Here is a 16336-nt window from a genome sequence, read left to right as displayed (position 1 = left end):
TGGCGTCAGTTGCATGGGCTGTCTGGGAGCAAAGAAAGAGAACGCAGGCGTTACCATCTACGACCTCGCCTCCTGAACAGACATCGGCTGCCGAGCCGCCTGATACCTAGAATAACGGGTTTATAGAGTGCACAGAAAACGACGGATGTCCAGCTCAGCGACAGTGGCCTGTCGCGGAACTTCACGTATAACCCCATGAGGCTCTCAACTATTCTGTATAAGCGGGGCTCCTGCATTTTATTATTGGCGTATTTGCTTCTCTTTTACATCTTAGCAACGATGCCTTGATCTCAACAGCGATCGGACCCTTTCCTATCCAGCCTTGCGCTGCTAAACGAGCTGAATTCTTTCATGGGCTCTCAATCTAGGCCCCCAACATTCCTAAGAGACGAGAGGACAAGAAAATGGCGAAAATGGTAAGGGTCCTGCGGCTCCAGCCAGGGCTCAGCCACCACATTGCGCGTTGGGGCCAAACTAGCACCGAACAATCTAATTGCTTTGCCTAGGTCTCAGCTGGGGTAAAGCCTGGACTTCTCCATCTTTTTGCGTGCTTCTTTTCTCTCTTCAAGCACAGACCTCAACTAGGATGGCCACAACAGCTACAAGAAGGCTAACGAAACCACGGTCTCGTAACGGCTGCATCACATGCAAGTAAGGCGCAAGTCAACGCCGACCTTGCAAAAGTCGTACTGACAAGCCCAGGATTCGACATGTAAAATGTGACGAAACCAAGCCCTACTGCACGCAATGCCAAAGCTCTGGGAGGAAGTGCGACGGGTACGATAACGTCTCGCAGACCCAACTTCGCCAGCGCATCACCGAGCGCCACCAACCGCTCAACAGAAACGTCTTGAGCGCAGACCACCGACTTATTCTACGACAGGAGAGTCCGACCGAGAGGCGCTACGTCGACTTCTTCAACACGCGCACATCGCATGCTTTCTCTGGCTTCTATGATAGCAAGCTGTGGTCATACCTTATACCTCAGTTCGGGGAGTATGAGCCAAGCGTGCGGCATGCTATTACTGCCATTGGGGCGATCCATGAGCGAGTCGAGCTTAGTGCTGCAGAAGAAGCTGGCGATGCAGTTGTCCTGAGGGAGGGCGGCTCAGCACCAACGGAGCGGTTCGTGCTTGAGGAGTATAACAAGTCCATTCAAACACTGGTCAAGTCGCTTTCTGCGCAGAGCCGAGGGGGTAACATTGATCTCACGCTAACGGCGTGCTGTCTGTTTATATGTCTGGAGATGCTGCGAGGGAACCGGAAGGAGGCTTTGGATCATATCGAGGCCGGACTGCGGATAATTTACAAGCATGAACAGTCCACGCCACCGGGCTCAGCTTGGACCAGCGAGCTATACCAACAACTCCGCGACCTCTTCCTCCGACTCAATCTCCAAGCAGCGTTTATGAGTCGTCTATTGATGCCACTGAGCATGGATTCGTTAGATACCAGGCCGGGGCAGACCTTCATGAACTGGCCCGAAGCAAGATCGCAACTCGACCAACTAATGACAAAAGCCCTACTTTACATTCGCACCGTCGGCATCATGCGCGAAAAACGACCCCCAGCACTCGAAGCTGAGTTAGAAGCTGAGCAAGAGCAGATCCTCATTGAAATACTGTCGTGGCGATCATCACACGATAAACTTCTCCACAAACTAGGACCGAACATCCAACAATCAGATCTCTGCGCCTCCCTATTACTCCGAGTGTACTACTATATTGCACTGATGTGGGTTAGAGTTGTGCTAAACCGTGACGAGCATGGATACGATAGATACACCGTCGATTTCGAGTCCGCGGTATGCTACGCTGAGGAGATTATCCGCCTAACCTCTCTCTGTCCCGACTCGACGGCAGCGACGACTACCGACAGTGCGAAAACAAAACAAGCAAAATCAGTCTTCTCCCTCGAAGGTGAAATCATCGGACCCATGTATTTCACGGCCGTCCGCTGTAGGAATCCGTCTCTCCGCCGCCGAGCGATCAATACTCTCCTTCACTACTCCAAGCGCGAGGGGTTTTGGGATGCGCGGATATATGCAAATGTCGCTAAACTTGTTGTTGAGGTTGAGGAGAGTCAATGTTCGGAGCCGCCGACAAGCGAAAAAGACATTAGCTCATTGGCAAGAGTGTATGAGGAGGTGCAACCGAAGGATTTCAAGCCGAACCCGGTGCAGGTCCTGCTCTATATGAAGCCCGAGGGGGTAGATGGGCCATGGAAGATGAGAAGTTATATGGTTGAGTGGTAGTTTTCTTCTAGTCGTACTAGCGTTGGCTTGCTGTTTCCTATACATCTGCATTCTCAATTGACGGATGGCCCGTCAATCTTGCTTCATTTGATTCCGCATATACAGTAGCCCAATCATCTATCCAGAGGGTATCCAGATGGTCTACCATAGCCGAAGTTTCTCCCATGACCCAAGCTCAAGCCCGTAGCTAGACAGCTAGGTACTTTTTACAACGGGCACATGCTCGGGAACGAGGTTGAACTGTAGGCTTCTCAGTGTCTGATCTCCTTCTATTGATGGCTCGAGTCCCAAGCTTTGAGCTTTCTTTCCACCACTAATACCCACCACGGAAGCCAAGTTTCGAATACTTGGCTCATGGCCAAGTCCCGCCAAGCCAATAGTCTAGGTGTAATGTGGCTGAATTTCAGGGTTTTTGGACCTTCTTATGGTGTTTTATAAGATAAGATACGTTCATCTTACACCTAGCACACGCTAAGTGGAGGGCCAAGAATTCGAAACTTGGCTTCCGTGGTGGGTAGAGCGGTTGCACATATAAATAACGTAAGATTTGTGCGTGTAACCTTACTATGCCTGTGCTCGTGTTATCAGACTGAAAACCAGCATACTATAGCCCAAGCACATGATTGGCTGATAGCTAGCGGCGCTAACCACCATAGGTATAGCGTTATGCTCTATTTGTGCCTAAGGCTGCACCAGATTGTTTGCTGACGACGATATTATTTCAACTCCCATCTCACCCTCTACTCAGACATCCAAGACAGCAGCATCCCTAGGTCTCCAGGCTCCAATATCTCCCAGCATATCCATACGCCAGCCGAATTGGACACTAACCGCAACCCAGATCAAAGTCCCAGCTCAATCCATACCCCACACTCAGTGTAGCACAAACAGCAATGGCCGCCCCCGCCAAAAGACCCGAGATCATTGAGATCGCACGCGAGCTGAAGCATGTTCCTATGTGCGAGGACTACGAGAAGATGATTTCGGGTATGATGTACGTTTACGTTCCTCATCCACTAAGCCCAAACCGCGGCACGAACCCTACGCTAATCAATCAGGTACAACCCGCTCCTCCCCGCGCTAGTCGCAGCCCGGCACCGCTGCCGCGGCGTAGCAAGCGACTACAACAGCGTCGACACGAAGACCGTGCCCTGGGAAGAGATCGCAGACCGACGATTTGAGCTACTGAAGAATGTCGTTGGGCGAGTTGGCGAGGGCACGTTCATCGAGCCGCCCTTCTTGCCGGATTACGGGTGTAATATTGTTATTGGGAGGGAGTGCTTTGTGAATTTCAAGTATGCGTCTCTCCTCCATTGCCCGAGTATCTAGCTTTAGGCTGATGATTATGTTTAGCTTTACGGCCCTGGACACGAGCTTGATTGTCATTGGTGATCGTGTCCAGTTCGGACCGAATGTCTCCATCTACACGGCGGGTCATGACACGAGTATTCTATCCCGCCGCAAGTTCGTTGAGTTTGGGCATCCCGTGTTTATTGGGGATGACTGCTGGATTGGTGGGAATGTGATCATCCTGCCTGGAGTGAAGATAGGAGAAGGCTGCACGATTGGCGCTGGGTCTGTTGTCACGAAGGATATCCCTCCTTTCTCGGTTGCGGTGGGGAATCCTTGTAAGGTGCGCAAGACTATTCAGTCTGCGGAGGAGGAGATGGAGGACCCGAAGAATCCGTGGAGGGATTTGCCGGAGAAGTCGGGGTAGTTGGCAGGAAGTGCCGGGCTATGGACATAAGTGGTTTGATCCTGGCTCTGTGCTCAATTTAGATGAACCACGGAGTCGGATTTGCTGGCATTCTCCGAATATGGAAGAGCAAATGAGATCAGAAGTAAGACCTAGATAGCGCCTTGATGATAATGGTGTAGATCGTGGACCTGTGCCATCGGAGTCGCGAGCAGAGCTGAGCGGCAACCATCACAGGCCTTGATCGTCAATTACAAGACCCCCCAACCGCTCCCTATCGCTAGATGGCCTGTATATCCGTACCCTGCACCTTATAACGTTAGATAATAACTTCCCTTACCGTGCGGGTGTACAGAATAAACTTGCAGAGATAACACCTGTCTTGACGGGTTTCCCTGGTGATGGAAATGCGGAGGCTAAAGTGCAGTTGAATCGTCTCAAGGCTGTAGGGGATATCGATGATGAGGGGAGCGGAGGAGATAGGTGAGCGTGGAATAGGAGTGGTCACTGGGGCTATTATGGTTAGTATGGTTCCTTGGGCTGGTTGCTTCAGTTCTGTCTATGGTGGTATAGTACTTCTCGGCACAGATCATGAGATCTCATTCTTGTTTTACTCGTATATGTTCATATTTGAGGTCAAATATAGAAGCAGACTTGGTATCATTTCTCAGAGCCCATTGAGGGAACCATCACGTAATCTTCCTAGTGATGCTCGTTGACAATAAAGGCTACGTCGCAAGAGACATAAGGCCAGACGCAACCTCCTCAATGAGCCCCCTTTTCCGCGGTCCTCCGATTCATCGAGACGGAATCGCACCAAGCCCATAAAACGCCCCCGCGGAACCCCATGTTGTGGCATATACCGCACCAACGGTGTCCGTATCCAGTCTCTACAGCAAGGTCCTCTTTGTTGGCACCATCCAAGCCGCGTGCAATGAGCTTGGTATAATCAGTAGATTAGACAGCACTCAGCGCATCTCGGGTATGGATGGGTTACATCTGAAGAAGCGGAGGCGTGGTACAAGTCAAGGCTGCTTCCATGATACGGAAGAATACGGTACGAGGCCAATTGAGGACGCGCGTGAGAGAGCCGTTTTCGCAGTATCTCTACCCCGTATGTCAGTCAACCCTGGCGTAATTCATCATCGAGGGGAAAGACCTCATGCTTCAAAGCCTGATTTCAGGCTGGTCATCTTCGTGACCTTCGGGATCGTCAGGAATGATTGCAGGAGATCGGTCAAAGTAGAGCGGCCCACCCATTACCAAAATCCCACCCACTAGCGAAATTGCTTTTTAAAGATAATACTAAAATTATTATTTCACGAGTTTGTATTTTAATAATGTAAATATAATAATATTATAATAATTTAAGCTATATTAAATAGCTATAAATTTACTTTATTTAATAATATATTTTTTTTTATTTAAATTAATTGCATGGCGGGATTATTAAAAATTTTATTAAGGTAGTTTTTTTAGCTAGTCTTAGTTAAATTTTTAACCTTAATTAACTATAGGTTTATATTATTTAATAAATTTTAATGCTAGTTAAATAAAGGTGCTTTATAAAGCCTAAAGCTATTATAAATAAATATATTAAGGCTTTATAAAAAGCCTTTATAATACTTTATATAAAACTAAAAAAGGTTTATAAAACTTTTAAAGTTATTATTTAATTAAAAGTCCGGGAACTTATATTTAGCTAGTAAATTATTATATTTATAGTAGCTAGGGTAACTAGGTATTTTAATAATTAAAGTTAAGGGTATTTAGCTTGCAGGAGTTAAGTTTATATAACTATTTTATAATATTAAAAATAAAAATAAAAAAGGCTTGGATATTTAACTTCGCAGGGGTATTAAAGGTATAATAAAAATAAAAAATAATAAAAAAATAAATAAAGCTCCTAATAGCTAGGCTTTTTTAATAAATTACTTAAAAAGTTTAGCCTTTTATTTAGCCTTATATTTTATTATTATTTTTATAGCCCTTTTTTACTTAGCCTTATTTTTAGTAATTTTTTTAAGGCGCCTTTTTTTATTTTTAATAGCCTTGTTAATTTACCTTTTTTTATTTTTAGTAGTTTTTAGGCGTTTTTTTTTATTATTAGCCGCTTTTTTAGCCTCTTAATCCGCCTTTTTGGCCTTTTTATTAGTAATTTTTTTAAGGCGCTTTTTTTTATCTTTTACAGCCTTTTTAGTATGTTTTTTATTTTTTTTAATAGCCTTTAAGCAGCGCCGCTTTTTTACCTTTTTTTTATATTTTTTTTTTTTTTTCTTATGTTTCTTGGCCTTTTTATATTTTTTTTTTTTAGCGTGCTTAAGCGCCGCGATAGCTTTTTTTTTTTTTTTTCCTGCTTTATTTAAGCCTTAATAATATTTACGTGCTTAAAAACATAGCTAAGGCGTAGGGATTTATGCTACTTAATTTTTTTTTTATTAAGCTTTTTTTAATATTAAAAACTATTTTAAAGCTAATAGCCGTGGTTGCAAATTAGGAGAAGATTATAATTTTTAGCCTTTTATTAATTTATAATTTTATTTATAATATAGGCTTGTGTTATAGGGGAATTTATAAGTAATATATTAAGCTAGTATATTATATTTTTATAGTTATTTAAAAACTGCTTATATTAGGAGTTAGGCGTAAAGTTAGGTGTAAAGTTAATAGGTATTATAATTTTTTAATTAAGTTACTTTTACTTTTTTTTTTGCTTAATCCTAGCTTTATTATATATAATTTTTAGCTTAATTAGCTAGATCCCCGTAGTTTTAAAAGTAGACTAAATATTATTTATAAATATAGCCTTTTTTTTAGCCTTTTAAAAAATTTTTAAAAACTTTTATTAAGTAATATTATATTAGCTAATTTATAACTTTTAATATATTTTTTAAGTGTATTAGGTAGATAAAGGGCTAAATATACTAATATTAAGTAGTTAAAAAAAATAAATAATATAAAAAGGTAAATAAACTAGTATAATATTATAATCCTAATAAGTAAAAAAAAATTTAAAGCTAATATAAAATACATGGCTATTAAATAACAAGATACGTAAAAAAAATTTAATACACTTATTATATTAAGTATAAATAATATAAAAACTTTATAAAATAAAAATATTATATAGCTAGTTAAGGGCTAGCTTTAAGGTATTATATTTTTTTTTAAATTATAAAAAGCACCTTTTTATTTAAAGTAAACACTATTAGCTAGTTTAAATTAATTTTCTTACTTTTAAAAATAACTATTAGGGATAGATACCGGCTAAAAAATAAGTAATATTTAATAATAAATATTTAATTATTACCTTAAGAACTAACTATGGTAAATCCTTTATAATTTTTTATAAGCTATATAAAAAAAACTATATGTTAATAGCTAAAAAAAATATTATATATAAAGCCTTTTTTATTTATATTTTATATATTTTTATAGTTAACTTTATATTTAGCCTTAACGTGTTTAAATAACTTAATAAAATACTTAAGGATCTTAAAATTAGCCTGGTAAAGGCACTTATATTCTAGCTTTTTATTTTATATAATAATAAATTTTTTATTTTTTTACAGGAAGGCTTTATATTAATTTATATTAATTAATTTAAATTTACAGCCTAACCACTTATATTTTTATTTATATAAAATATTAGCAGCGTCTTGCAATATTTTAATATTTAAAAAAAAGTTAAATTTAACCTAATATAATATATTACGCCTAAAAAATGCTTTTTTAATTAAAAATAGCTTTTACCTTAATATATAAGCTTTTTAATAAGTTTAATAGCCTTGTATATAATACTAGAAAGTTATTTAAGATAGGCTATATTTATTTATAGCTTAATACCATGTTTTTTAGTTTTTTTTTATTTAAATAATTATAATTAAAATAACCTTATTTTATAAATATATTATAGGGTCTTCCCATGTTATTTTACAGGCTTTTTTTTTATAATATATTTATTTTTATAGCACTAATTTTATTAAGTAGCTTATTATTAATTTTAAATATTTTAAAGCTATATAACCAGCGTGGACCAGGGGATAATAATTATAAATTTAGTATAAATAAATTAAATAAAATTATAGGTAACTCGCGGCCCTTATTTAAAAAAACTTTTTAAATATTTTATTAAATTTTTATTTACTAATTTTAAATAACTACTTACTAAATATTTTTATAATAAATTAGTAAAGTTATACATGGTTAAAGTTAAGGAGTTAATACTAGGCAATTAAAAATAAAGTTTTAAAAGTGCGTTTCGCTAAGGGGTGGGATTTCAGTAATGGGTGGGCCGCTCTACCTAGCGTTGGCAGGTGATCAGCGCCTTCGTTGTCTCGACTGGGCCTCCGAACACATCACTCACGGCCACATACGGAGTAGATCATCATGAAACCTTCGATTCTGATCTCAACGGACGGACGGTATTCCCATCTGAAGTTCTGAACTGACAGCGTTAAATCATCTCAGATGATTGGAGGAACGTCGATAGGTACGTGGGGTCAACTCCTTGGCAAGCTCTGAAAGCGCTGACAACCAAACACTGGGCAGCCCCCTTCCTGTCGCTCAATTGACCAGCGCAAGGAGTCATTGGTGGATCAGAGCGCTTAGGTGTCCAGACAGAGCAGTGCCTACCTTTAGTGGCCGCAATTAAGGATAATCTGTGATGTTTTCCCAGAGGATTGTGCTTGCTAACCAACATGGCCTAAGAAGCTGCAGGGGAATACAACGGGTTGAGGTAAACAGATTCAGGGGTTCCCATCAAGTTGATGTTAGCTAGAGCCTCGCCTTACATCACGAAACTACCAACCAACCAAAGGGAATCCCAGAATGAACGGCCATAAGCCCTGGACGTGGTCATTTGGCAGATCTTCTCAAACATGTACTTGCTTTTTCTTGCACTGTTAACTAGACTACAGGAATTGCCCCAGCAGTGGTGCTCCGAGACGGAAGAGGTATATGAGATTGAGAGGAGAGAGCTAGGCTATTATGACTGGCCTGGTTGAGGATCTGGTTGAGAGACTGGTCGGCCTTGCTGATTGCCACAGGCTGCGTGCCAGGTGCATCGTTCCTCTTCTTCAAGCCCTCACATCGGCGTAAATTATCACGCCTTTGCTGGTAGATGAAGATGACGGTATCTGTAATGTATACTTCATCTTCTCTACGGAGTACTGCTTCCACCAACCCATCGCCTCTGTTCTTCGCTGACTCCGTGGCCTTGTTGCAGCTCAGCCTTCTCCCTAGCTTAGCGCCTACTATGCAGACCCGACTACTACGGCCGGTATCCGCTGCCAGCTGGTACTCAAACGCCATGTTTTGGCCTTGCAGGTACTGGCTCTTGAGCCCGCTGTGGGATAAACTAGCTCCTCCCCAGGCAAGCTGTATCATTACCTTCAAAGTTTCAGTCAACTTACTATCTCCTATCGCTCCACGCCTAAAGCTACGCTTTTATCCCCTTATTATTCTCGTTAGATCATCGGCCAGCTTCTCTTTCGACGAAATGAGTGCCTTCAATGTCCCCAAGCGCCGCGAGGACTTCACAGTTGCTATTGTGTGCGCCTTGTCCGAAGAAAGTGATGCCATGAGACTCCTTCTTGACGAGGAGTACGACAGAGCCTCGCGCAAGTACCCCAAAGTTTTGGGGGATAAGAACCTCTATACCAACGGGCGCATTGGCAGACACAATATCGTGATTTGCCAGGCCAAGGAGGCGGGGAAAGCCGCCGCCGCTAGTATCATGTCTAGCATGTGGACCAGTTATACCAAGATCGAGATCGTTCTTATAGTTGGTATCTGTGGCGCACTACCCTCCGAGCCTGGTGAAAAGCGTCAGAGGTCTTATGGAGGCAAGTCTTGATATTCCAGACTCGGCCCGTTAGCTAACTTGGTGAATAGACGTGATCATATCCCAGAGTATGAAAGAACATGACCGCGGCAAGGCTCTCGAACAAGGGTTCAAAAGCACAACCATCGTCAAAGAACACAATCGAGAGGTTTCCACTCTTTTGAAGCTACTCGAGTCGGAAATTGACCGCCCCATGTTCGAAACCGTCATCGTGTCGAACCTCATCTATTTGCAAAGCCGGAATGAGAGCTACAAGCGCCCTTGCGCTAAATTCGGCCCCCACGAACAACAAAGCTCGACAGCCGTTGAGCCATGCGACAAAGGCAAGGCAGTATCCAGGGAACTAGTGGTTTTCGATCGCACCGCCGGGGTCACCGAAAGAGACCCAACCAGCACTAGACAAGGTAGAGTGGAGGTGGTCCAATTCCATCTAGGAAGATTCGCATCCGGGGATCAAGTCGTTAAATCGGCCGAATTTCGTGATAACTTGGCTCGGGAACACGAAGTCATTGCCTATGAGATGGAGGGTCCGGGAGCTTGGGACTATACAGTCCCCTGCATAATAATAAAAGGCTTAAGCGACTTCGCTGATGCTTACAAGAACGACGAATGGAGAAAGTATTCGTGTGCCACAGGAGCATCTGCTGCAAAGGCATTTCTGACGAAATGTTGGAAGACTTCGAGCTAATGTTAGTACTAGCAACAGACCATCATTTATTCAAAGTTCTAAGATCTTTGGTGCTAATGACCGTCCTTCGTAGTCACTCAAAGCCTTTGGGCTGTCCCTTTTTCCCGTAACCCAGATTTCGTGGGCCGCGATAAACTCATCAGGAAATTGCGAAGCAAGATTTTATCGCCAGAAGGACCAAAAACCATAGCAGTGTTCGCCCTCGGCGGAATAGGGAAGACCGACTTGGCCGCCGAGCTGCTTCATCAAATGGGAGAGAGGAGTGAGAACACTCCTTTTTCTAGATCTCATGCGCCGGCACTGAGAGCGTCAAGCAAGGTTATGAGAACATCTTGCAGGCTTTGGTAGTTCGCATTGATGACCCATCCGAGACAAGGAAGCACGTCGCGACTCACCTTGAGTCCAGCGTCACCAAGTGGCTGCTTTTGCTAGACAACGTCGACAGTCGGTCTATTTGGGAGGACCTTGAAGCCGACCTACCGAAGAGCAAGAACGGCCAAGTGTTGATCACAACGCGCAACCGAAGCGTTGTTCTGGACGCCTATTGTGATATTGTGGAAGCTCCAGAGCCCAGTGAAGAGACTGCCGTGACATTCTGCGGAACAAACTGAAAGACCAAGCCCGACTGAACGACAAACAGACAACGTCCGAGTTTCTCAAGAGACTCACCCGCCTACCTCTGGCCATCGCACAAGCGGCCTCATATCTGCGCCGCAACGAAAACATCGGGCTATTCAAGTACATGGAGCTCTTTGAGAAAGAGGAATCTGATGACCTCGCTCTGCTGGACACCGGCCTCCACGGCGGAGAGCGCTACCTTGACACGTCCAGCCCCGTTGCTACGACATGGCTTATATCCTTCTCTCAGATCTCGGACATCAGCCCCTTAGCGGCGATTTACCTGAAGCTTATGGCCTGCGTCAGGCACCACAAAATCCCGGAGAGCTTCTTCCCCCAACCCACATCTGAGAAGGAAAAGCTGGAGGCCGTGGGGGACTTGTTGAACTTCTCCTTCGTCACCGCACGCGACAAATCAGGACCCTTGACAATGCATCGTCTTGTGCGCCTAGCGACTAGGAATTGGATGCGGAAGAATCAAGAGTTCACGGACAGTCTGAACAAAGCAGCAAATCGCGTCTGTGATCTCTTTCCTAGTCGGGGCCAGGAAAATAGGCAAATGCAGCACGAGTATCTTCCTCATGCTATGTCTCTTTTAAGTGAGAAAGAAATTGTGCTGGATGACCATCCTTGGTTGCTCGAAAAGGTAGCATATGGTCTATCCGGGAATAGTCGGTACAGCGAGGCTCTGAGACTGTTTACCAAACTCTTTGAGCTTCGAAAGAAGTGCATCCGTCATAGGAACCCAGCCCTCATAGTAGACTCCATGGCCAGCATAGTCACAACGTACAAAGATTTAGGCCAATTCGAGAAGGCCGAGGAAATGGCGATCAAGGCCTTGAAGATGAGCAAAGACGAGCTTGGGGAAGAACACGAAGATACTATTTTTGTCGAGGTTCTCCTTGCGTCTATATACAAGATGCAAGGTCGATGGGGCGAAGCAGAAGAGCTGAATCGACATGCGATAAATGTTCAGACGCGGATCGCGGCTAACCACCGCAATACCTTGGATTATATGGCAGTTGCTGGCTTGTCGTACCAAGTACGGAGAAAAACAGAAGAAGCAGAAATCACCCTTTCACAGCTACTCAGTATGCGAGAGGAGACACTCGGTCCTGATCACCTCAGTACTGTGGACAGCATGGTGGCATTGGCGTCCCTGCCTCGTTTGAACTCACTGCTAGACAAAGCAAAAGGCTCATTTGCTAGATTAATCAAGATCGCTAAACTTGATAATAAGTTCAATCACAGCAAGGTTATCCACATCGGGAGTCAGCTTGCCTCTACTTGTCAAAAACTTCAGGAGCCGAAAGAAGCAGAAAAACTGGTGGGTCAATCACTCGAGATGGCTTGATGGTTCAGGCTTTGGATGAACTAAGAGAGGTCTCTGGAGAAGAGTACATGAATATCACGCTGACAATGTTCATGCTGTGGCTTACGCACAGACGCCATGGTCATCAAGAGAAAGCAGATGCGATGGAATAAGCATTCAAAGACAGACTGAAAGAAGAAGTGCAGAGAGCAAATAACCATCAGACACTGAACACCATGTATGCCTCCGCCCAGGCCCAGCACAACACTGGTGCAACGGAAGAAGCCAGACAGACAATGAAATTCATCGTGCAACTTGCAAACGCGGTACTGTGCCCAACAGACTCAAACATTAAGATCTACGCCTCATTTCCTTCGAAATCAGAAAAAGAGACTGCCATAGTTTTGGCGGGCGCAGCGGTCCCTCCTCAGCCCGAGTCAACGCCAGGGACAAGCCGCCGGCGAGACACTTCCATTCCGAGGCGTCTTTTTGACAACATTGAAAAAAAAAATGTACGAAGCCCACCGAGATCAGGAACACATACTTAGAAGGGAGGCAATTGCGATGCGGTGTTCCTTTTCCAAGGCTGTGTATACTTCAGGCTTATATACATGATTACTTAATCAGGAATGGACTGTTTCTATTCTCAGCCCCAAGCTCGGCGAGCAGCCAATAAGAAAATCACTGCCTCTCTAAGGCATCAAAATAACCATCAAACGGCCGTGAACACCTTGAGACCCTCTCTGCGATAACCCCATAGTACAAACTAAGTCGTTGCTGCGGCCAGCCTCGCAAAAAGGAGAGTCGGACGATCGTCACAGTCAAGGTTTGCGCAGGAATCCGAAGGCGCCTCCATCAGCCTGCTCCGTAGTTTTCCCCTGAAGACGGCGGGGACTGTATAAGAAAGAGAAATGGACTAAATTAAGGGACTCGCTCATAATCAAGCCGTTTCAATAATGGTAAATGAAATACTAGCGAGTAGCGACAAGGACAGCAATTATTTGGTGGAAGCTCAGCACCTCCAGCCGCGCGCCACCCGTGCGTCGTTGCTCAGCCTCTTGTCTCACCAGTCATCAGTTGGTCCCTTCTCAGGAGCTGATCATTTTTCTCCTCTCTCGTTTTTCATCCCCTTGTCCCTCAAGGCTGTCAACTTGTCCCTCAATCAAACTCCTCCTTGTTTCATCACCTAATTGAGCCTCATTTCTTTTTCCTCCTGCTTCCGTCATCCACATTCCACCTCTGTCGCTGTTTCGCGCGCTCCGCCGGTCGTCCCTCCTTTCCGCGGTTCCGACCACAGCTCTTGCGCATACGACACGCTCCCTTGTCCTAATTCTACACCAGACGACGTTGTCGTCCTAGTCACCTAAGATCTTGCTACATTTAATCCCGCTGTATCGTCACAATGAGTGTATGTCTGCCAGCTGAGCTTTGCTGCTGGGGGCCGTTTGCTGCCCCTGGGAGTTGCGTTTAGGCGCCCTACCTACCTTCAACTCGCTAATCGCCTCAACAGTACGGACAGAGCTACAACAATTACCCGGCGTACGGGGAGCAGCAATCAAACCCCTACGGCAACAACCAGGGCTATGGTCAAAACCAATATGGCCAAGATGTCGGTAAGGCGTAGTGCGATACTCTTTAAGCTACTCCAACTGACATATCTGGAAATTTAGAGATGAACCCAGTTCAGCACCCCGTGGATCCTAACAGATTGCTGAACGAGATTCAGAAGATCAAGGAAGGGATTAGAACTCTAGACGACCTCATAGAGAACAGGCTTGCCGTCGCTCAGGGGGCTATGCGTGAATCAAATTCAACAAGGGAAGAAGAAACTGCGCGTCAGGCTCTCCATGACATCCAGCAAGAAATCAGCGATGGTTTTCGGAAACTCACTGACGATCTTACGCGGATCAAGAAGACGCCTGGATCCGGCAATGTCCAGGCGCAGCTGGAAGTCACAACTCGCAGTCTCGGGAACGCATTCGAAAAATACCAGAAGAGCCAGGTAGCATTCTCAAAACAGCTGAAAGAGCAAGTGCGACGACAGGTCGCATATAACATGGAAGGCCAGCCGCAAGAAGAAGTCGAACGGGTTGTCGAGGCCGTTTTGGCTGGCCACCAGCAAGCGTTCCAGGTGAGGACCGTTTACAGGGTTTGTCTCAAGTCGGAGCTAATTAATCTCATTAGGTCTCTGGCGCCAGAACTCAGAAAGCACGAGATGCACAGGCCGCTGTTGCCGAACGTCACAGAGATATCGAGAAGATAGCAACTGATTTGGGAAAATTAAACGAAGACTTCCAACACTTGCAAAGACTTGTTCATGAGCAAGAGCCAGCTGTGCAGCAAATCGACCAGGGCGCGGAGAATGTTGCTCGGGATCTCGGAAACGCGAACACTCAGCTTGGACAAGCTGTCGAGAGTGCGCGCAAGGCCCGGAGATGGAAGTGGTACGCCCTGATTATCGTTAGTAAGTATAACTGCTCCAAAATCATCTATTACTTGCCTAACAGACTATCTAGTCATTATCATTGCCATTATCGTGGCAGTTGCCGTCGGCGTCACTCAGTCGAAATAAATTGCTGGCAATCCGCGCCAGTACATCCACAGTGGAAGATATTCTTCCGTTTTTCCATCCGTTGTTCGATTAGTTTTCCTGTCATCCTGTCCGAAACGAAGTTGCAATTGGTTTCCAAACCTAGTTTGGTTTTACTTCGAGCACCCCTGCCTGCCCTGGGAGTTTGCTCGCAGGACCCTACGAAGCCCTCTGCCTCGTCCTGTTTTCTTCCCTTTGTTGTCTTATCAGCTATACCACGTCGCGCCTTGTTTCATTCCGTTACTGTTTGAAAAGCTTTCGATTCGCACTGTCGTTTTCCCATTGCCCGCTGATGATCATGTACAGTTGCATCTATGACGCGGCTTGACTGACCCTGTCGCTGCTCGTTGGCTAGGATGCGCATACTGTTGTCGCTGTATATATTAGACTCTTCGCTTGGTTTCACTTGGCCCTAGAATTTATGTGATAGTCATCACCTAATAATCTTAATATCTTTTGTTACCGGGTATTTGTAGTCTCTCTTTTCGCCGGTTCTATATTAATGCCCCTGCCTCTCCTTCTCCCTCTGCTCCTCCTCTGGCGTCTTTGTTTTCAACTGCAGCGCGTGGATCCCACCATCCTGGCTCATTTCGTCTTTTAGTAATCCGTACACCATCCGATGTCTGGCGGGTTGCATCTTGGACTGAAACGCAGACGATGTAATTGTGACACTTCAAAAACCATCAGTACAATATCGGCGTATGTAAAGGAATATATACATACTGAAAATGGGTCTCCTTCGACGTCGATCCTTGCATTGGCGCATGGTGCGCGTGTAGATGCGAGTCGTTGCGGATTATCAAGTTGGACGGGGAGAATGCTGTGGTGATCTAATGAGAAGAAATAACTACAGTTAGCCACTGTCCATGTTGTTTTCAAAGTAGAGAGATGAGACAGGAATGGAATGTAAACTACCTTCTCCCTCATAACATCTTCCATGGGTGTTGCTGTTTTCGAGGACATTCTGCGGGCTGTGGTTGAGAAAAGGCGGCGGGTGAGCAGGCCGGGGAGGACGAGACGGGGCATTTATGATCTGTATGAAGAGAATAGTTGCTGAGGATGAAGAAGTGGGTTATATGCGTGCTAATGGACGGGCTGGCTTCTTGCAGCTGTTGAATGTCATTCGATTTTATCGGAATCGGATTGGAGAGCTGCGGTGCCCTTTTGGGAATGGTCGATTTAAAGAGGACCGAGGTACTCCTACCCAGCTTTATTGGAGATCTTGGTTCTGCTTATTGCGAGGCCACTTTACGCTACATTGATTCGCTCATATATAATGTGCCATTGATTGAAGAAATCTAACACTCCTCAGTTCCAAGAGTGTACCGCAGTC

General features: G+C 44.6%; 5 protein-coding genes across 5 annotated transcripts; 4 read left to right on the top strand and 1 right to left on the bottom strand.

Moving 5' to 3' along the window:
- Positions 1–586: 586 nt before the first annotated feature.
- On the top strand, positions 587–2254 carry DSM5745_03797 (Zn(II)2Cys6 transcription factor; the record flags this gene model as incomplete). The annotated part of the gene is made up of 2 exons (XM_026745813.1): positions 587–651; positions 703–2254. The coding sequence occupies 2 exons, from the start codon at positions 587–589 to the stop codon at positions 2252–2254; spliced, it is 1617 nt and encodes a 538-aa protein (XP_026606679.1).
- Positions 2255–3147: 893 nt separating this feature from the next.
- DSM5745_03796 (sugar O-acetyltransferase) lies at positions 3148–3971 on the top strand (the record flags this gene model as incomplete). Its single annotated transcript, XM_026745812.1, has 3 exons — positions 3148–3248; positions 3313–3549; positions 3608–3971. 3 exons carry the CDS (start codon positions 3148–3150, stop codon positions 3969–3971), a joined length of 702 nt encoding a protein of 233 aa, XP_026606678.1.
- A 5479-nt stretch (positions 3972–9450) lies between these two features.
- Positions 9451–12455, top strand: DSM5745_03795 (uncharacterized protein; the record flags this gene model as incomplete). Its single annotated transcript, XM_026745811.1, has 5 exons — positions 9451–9778; positions 9846–10463; positions 10557–10745; positions 10802–11070; positions 11124–12455. 5 exons carry the CDS (start codon positions 9451–9453, stop codon positions 12453–12455), a joined length of 2736 nt encoding a protein of 911 aa, XP_026606677.1.
- Positions 12456–13815: 1360 nt separating this feature from the next.
- Positions 13816–14985, top strand: DSM5745_03794 (syntaxin; the record flags this gene model as incomplete). Its single annotated transcript, XM_026745810.1, has 5 exons — positions 13816–13821; positions 13924–14026; positions 14084–14544; positions 14598–14877; positions 14930–14985. The coding sequence occupies 5 exons, from the start codon at positions 13816–13818 to the stop codon at positions 14983–14985; spliced, it is 906 nt and encodes a 301-aa protein (XP_026606676.1).
- Positions 14986–15502: 517 nt separating this feature from the next.
- Positions 15503–15966, bottom strand: DSM5745_03793 (BolA family protein; the record flags this gene model as incomplete). The annotated part of the gene is made up of 3 exons (XM_026745809.1): positions 15503–15674; positions 15727–15833; positions 15919–15966. The coding sequence occupies 3 exons, from the start codon at positions 15964–15966 to the stop codon at positions 15503–15505; spliced, it is 327 nt and encodes a 108-aa protein (XP_026606675.1).
- Between the last annotated feature and the right edge of the window lie 370 nt (positions 15967–16336).

The sequence above is a fragment of the Aspergillus mulundensis genome (assembly GCF_003369625.1).
Source record: "Aspergillus mulundensis strain DSM 5745 chromosome Unknown scaffold_2, whole genome shotgun sequence".
NCBI classification, from domain to species: Eukaryota; Fungi; Ascomycota; class Eurotiomycetes; order Eurotiales; family Aspergillaceae; genus Aspergillus; species Aspergillus mulundensis.
The sequence above is the reverse complement of the archived record's forward strand: the minus strand, read 5'-3'. Positions and strand labels throughout refer to the sequence as shown.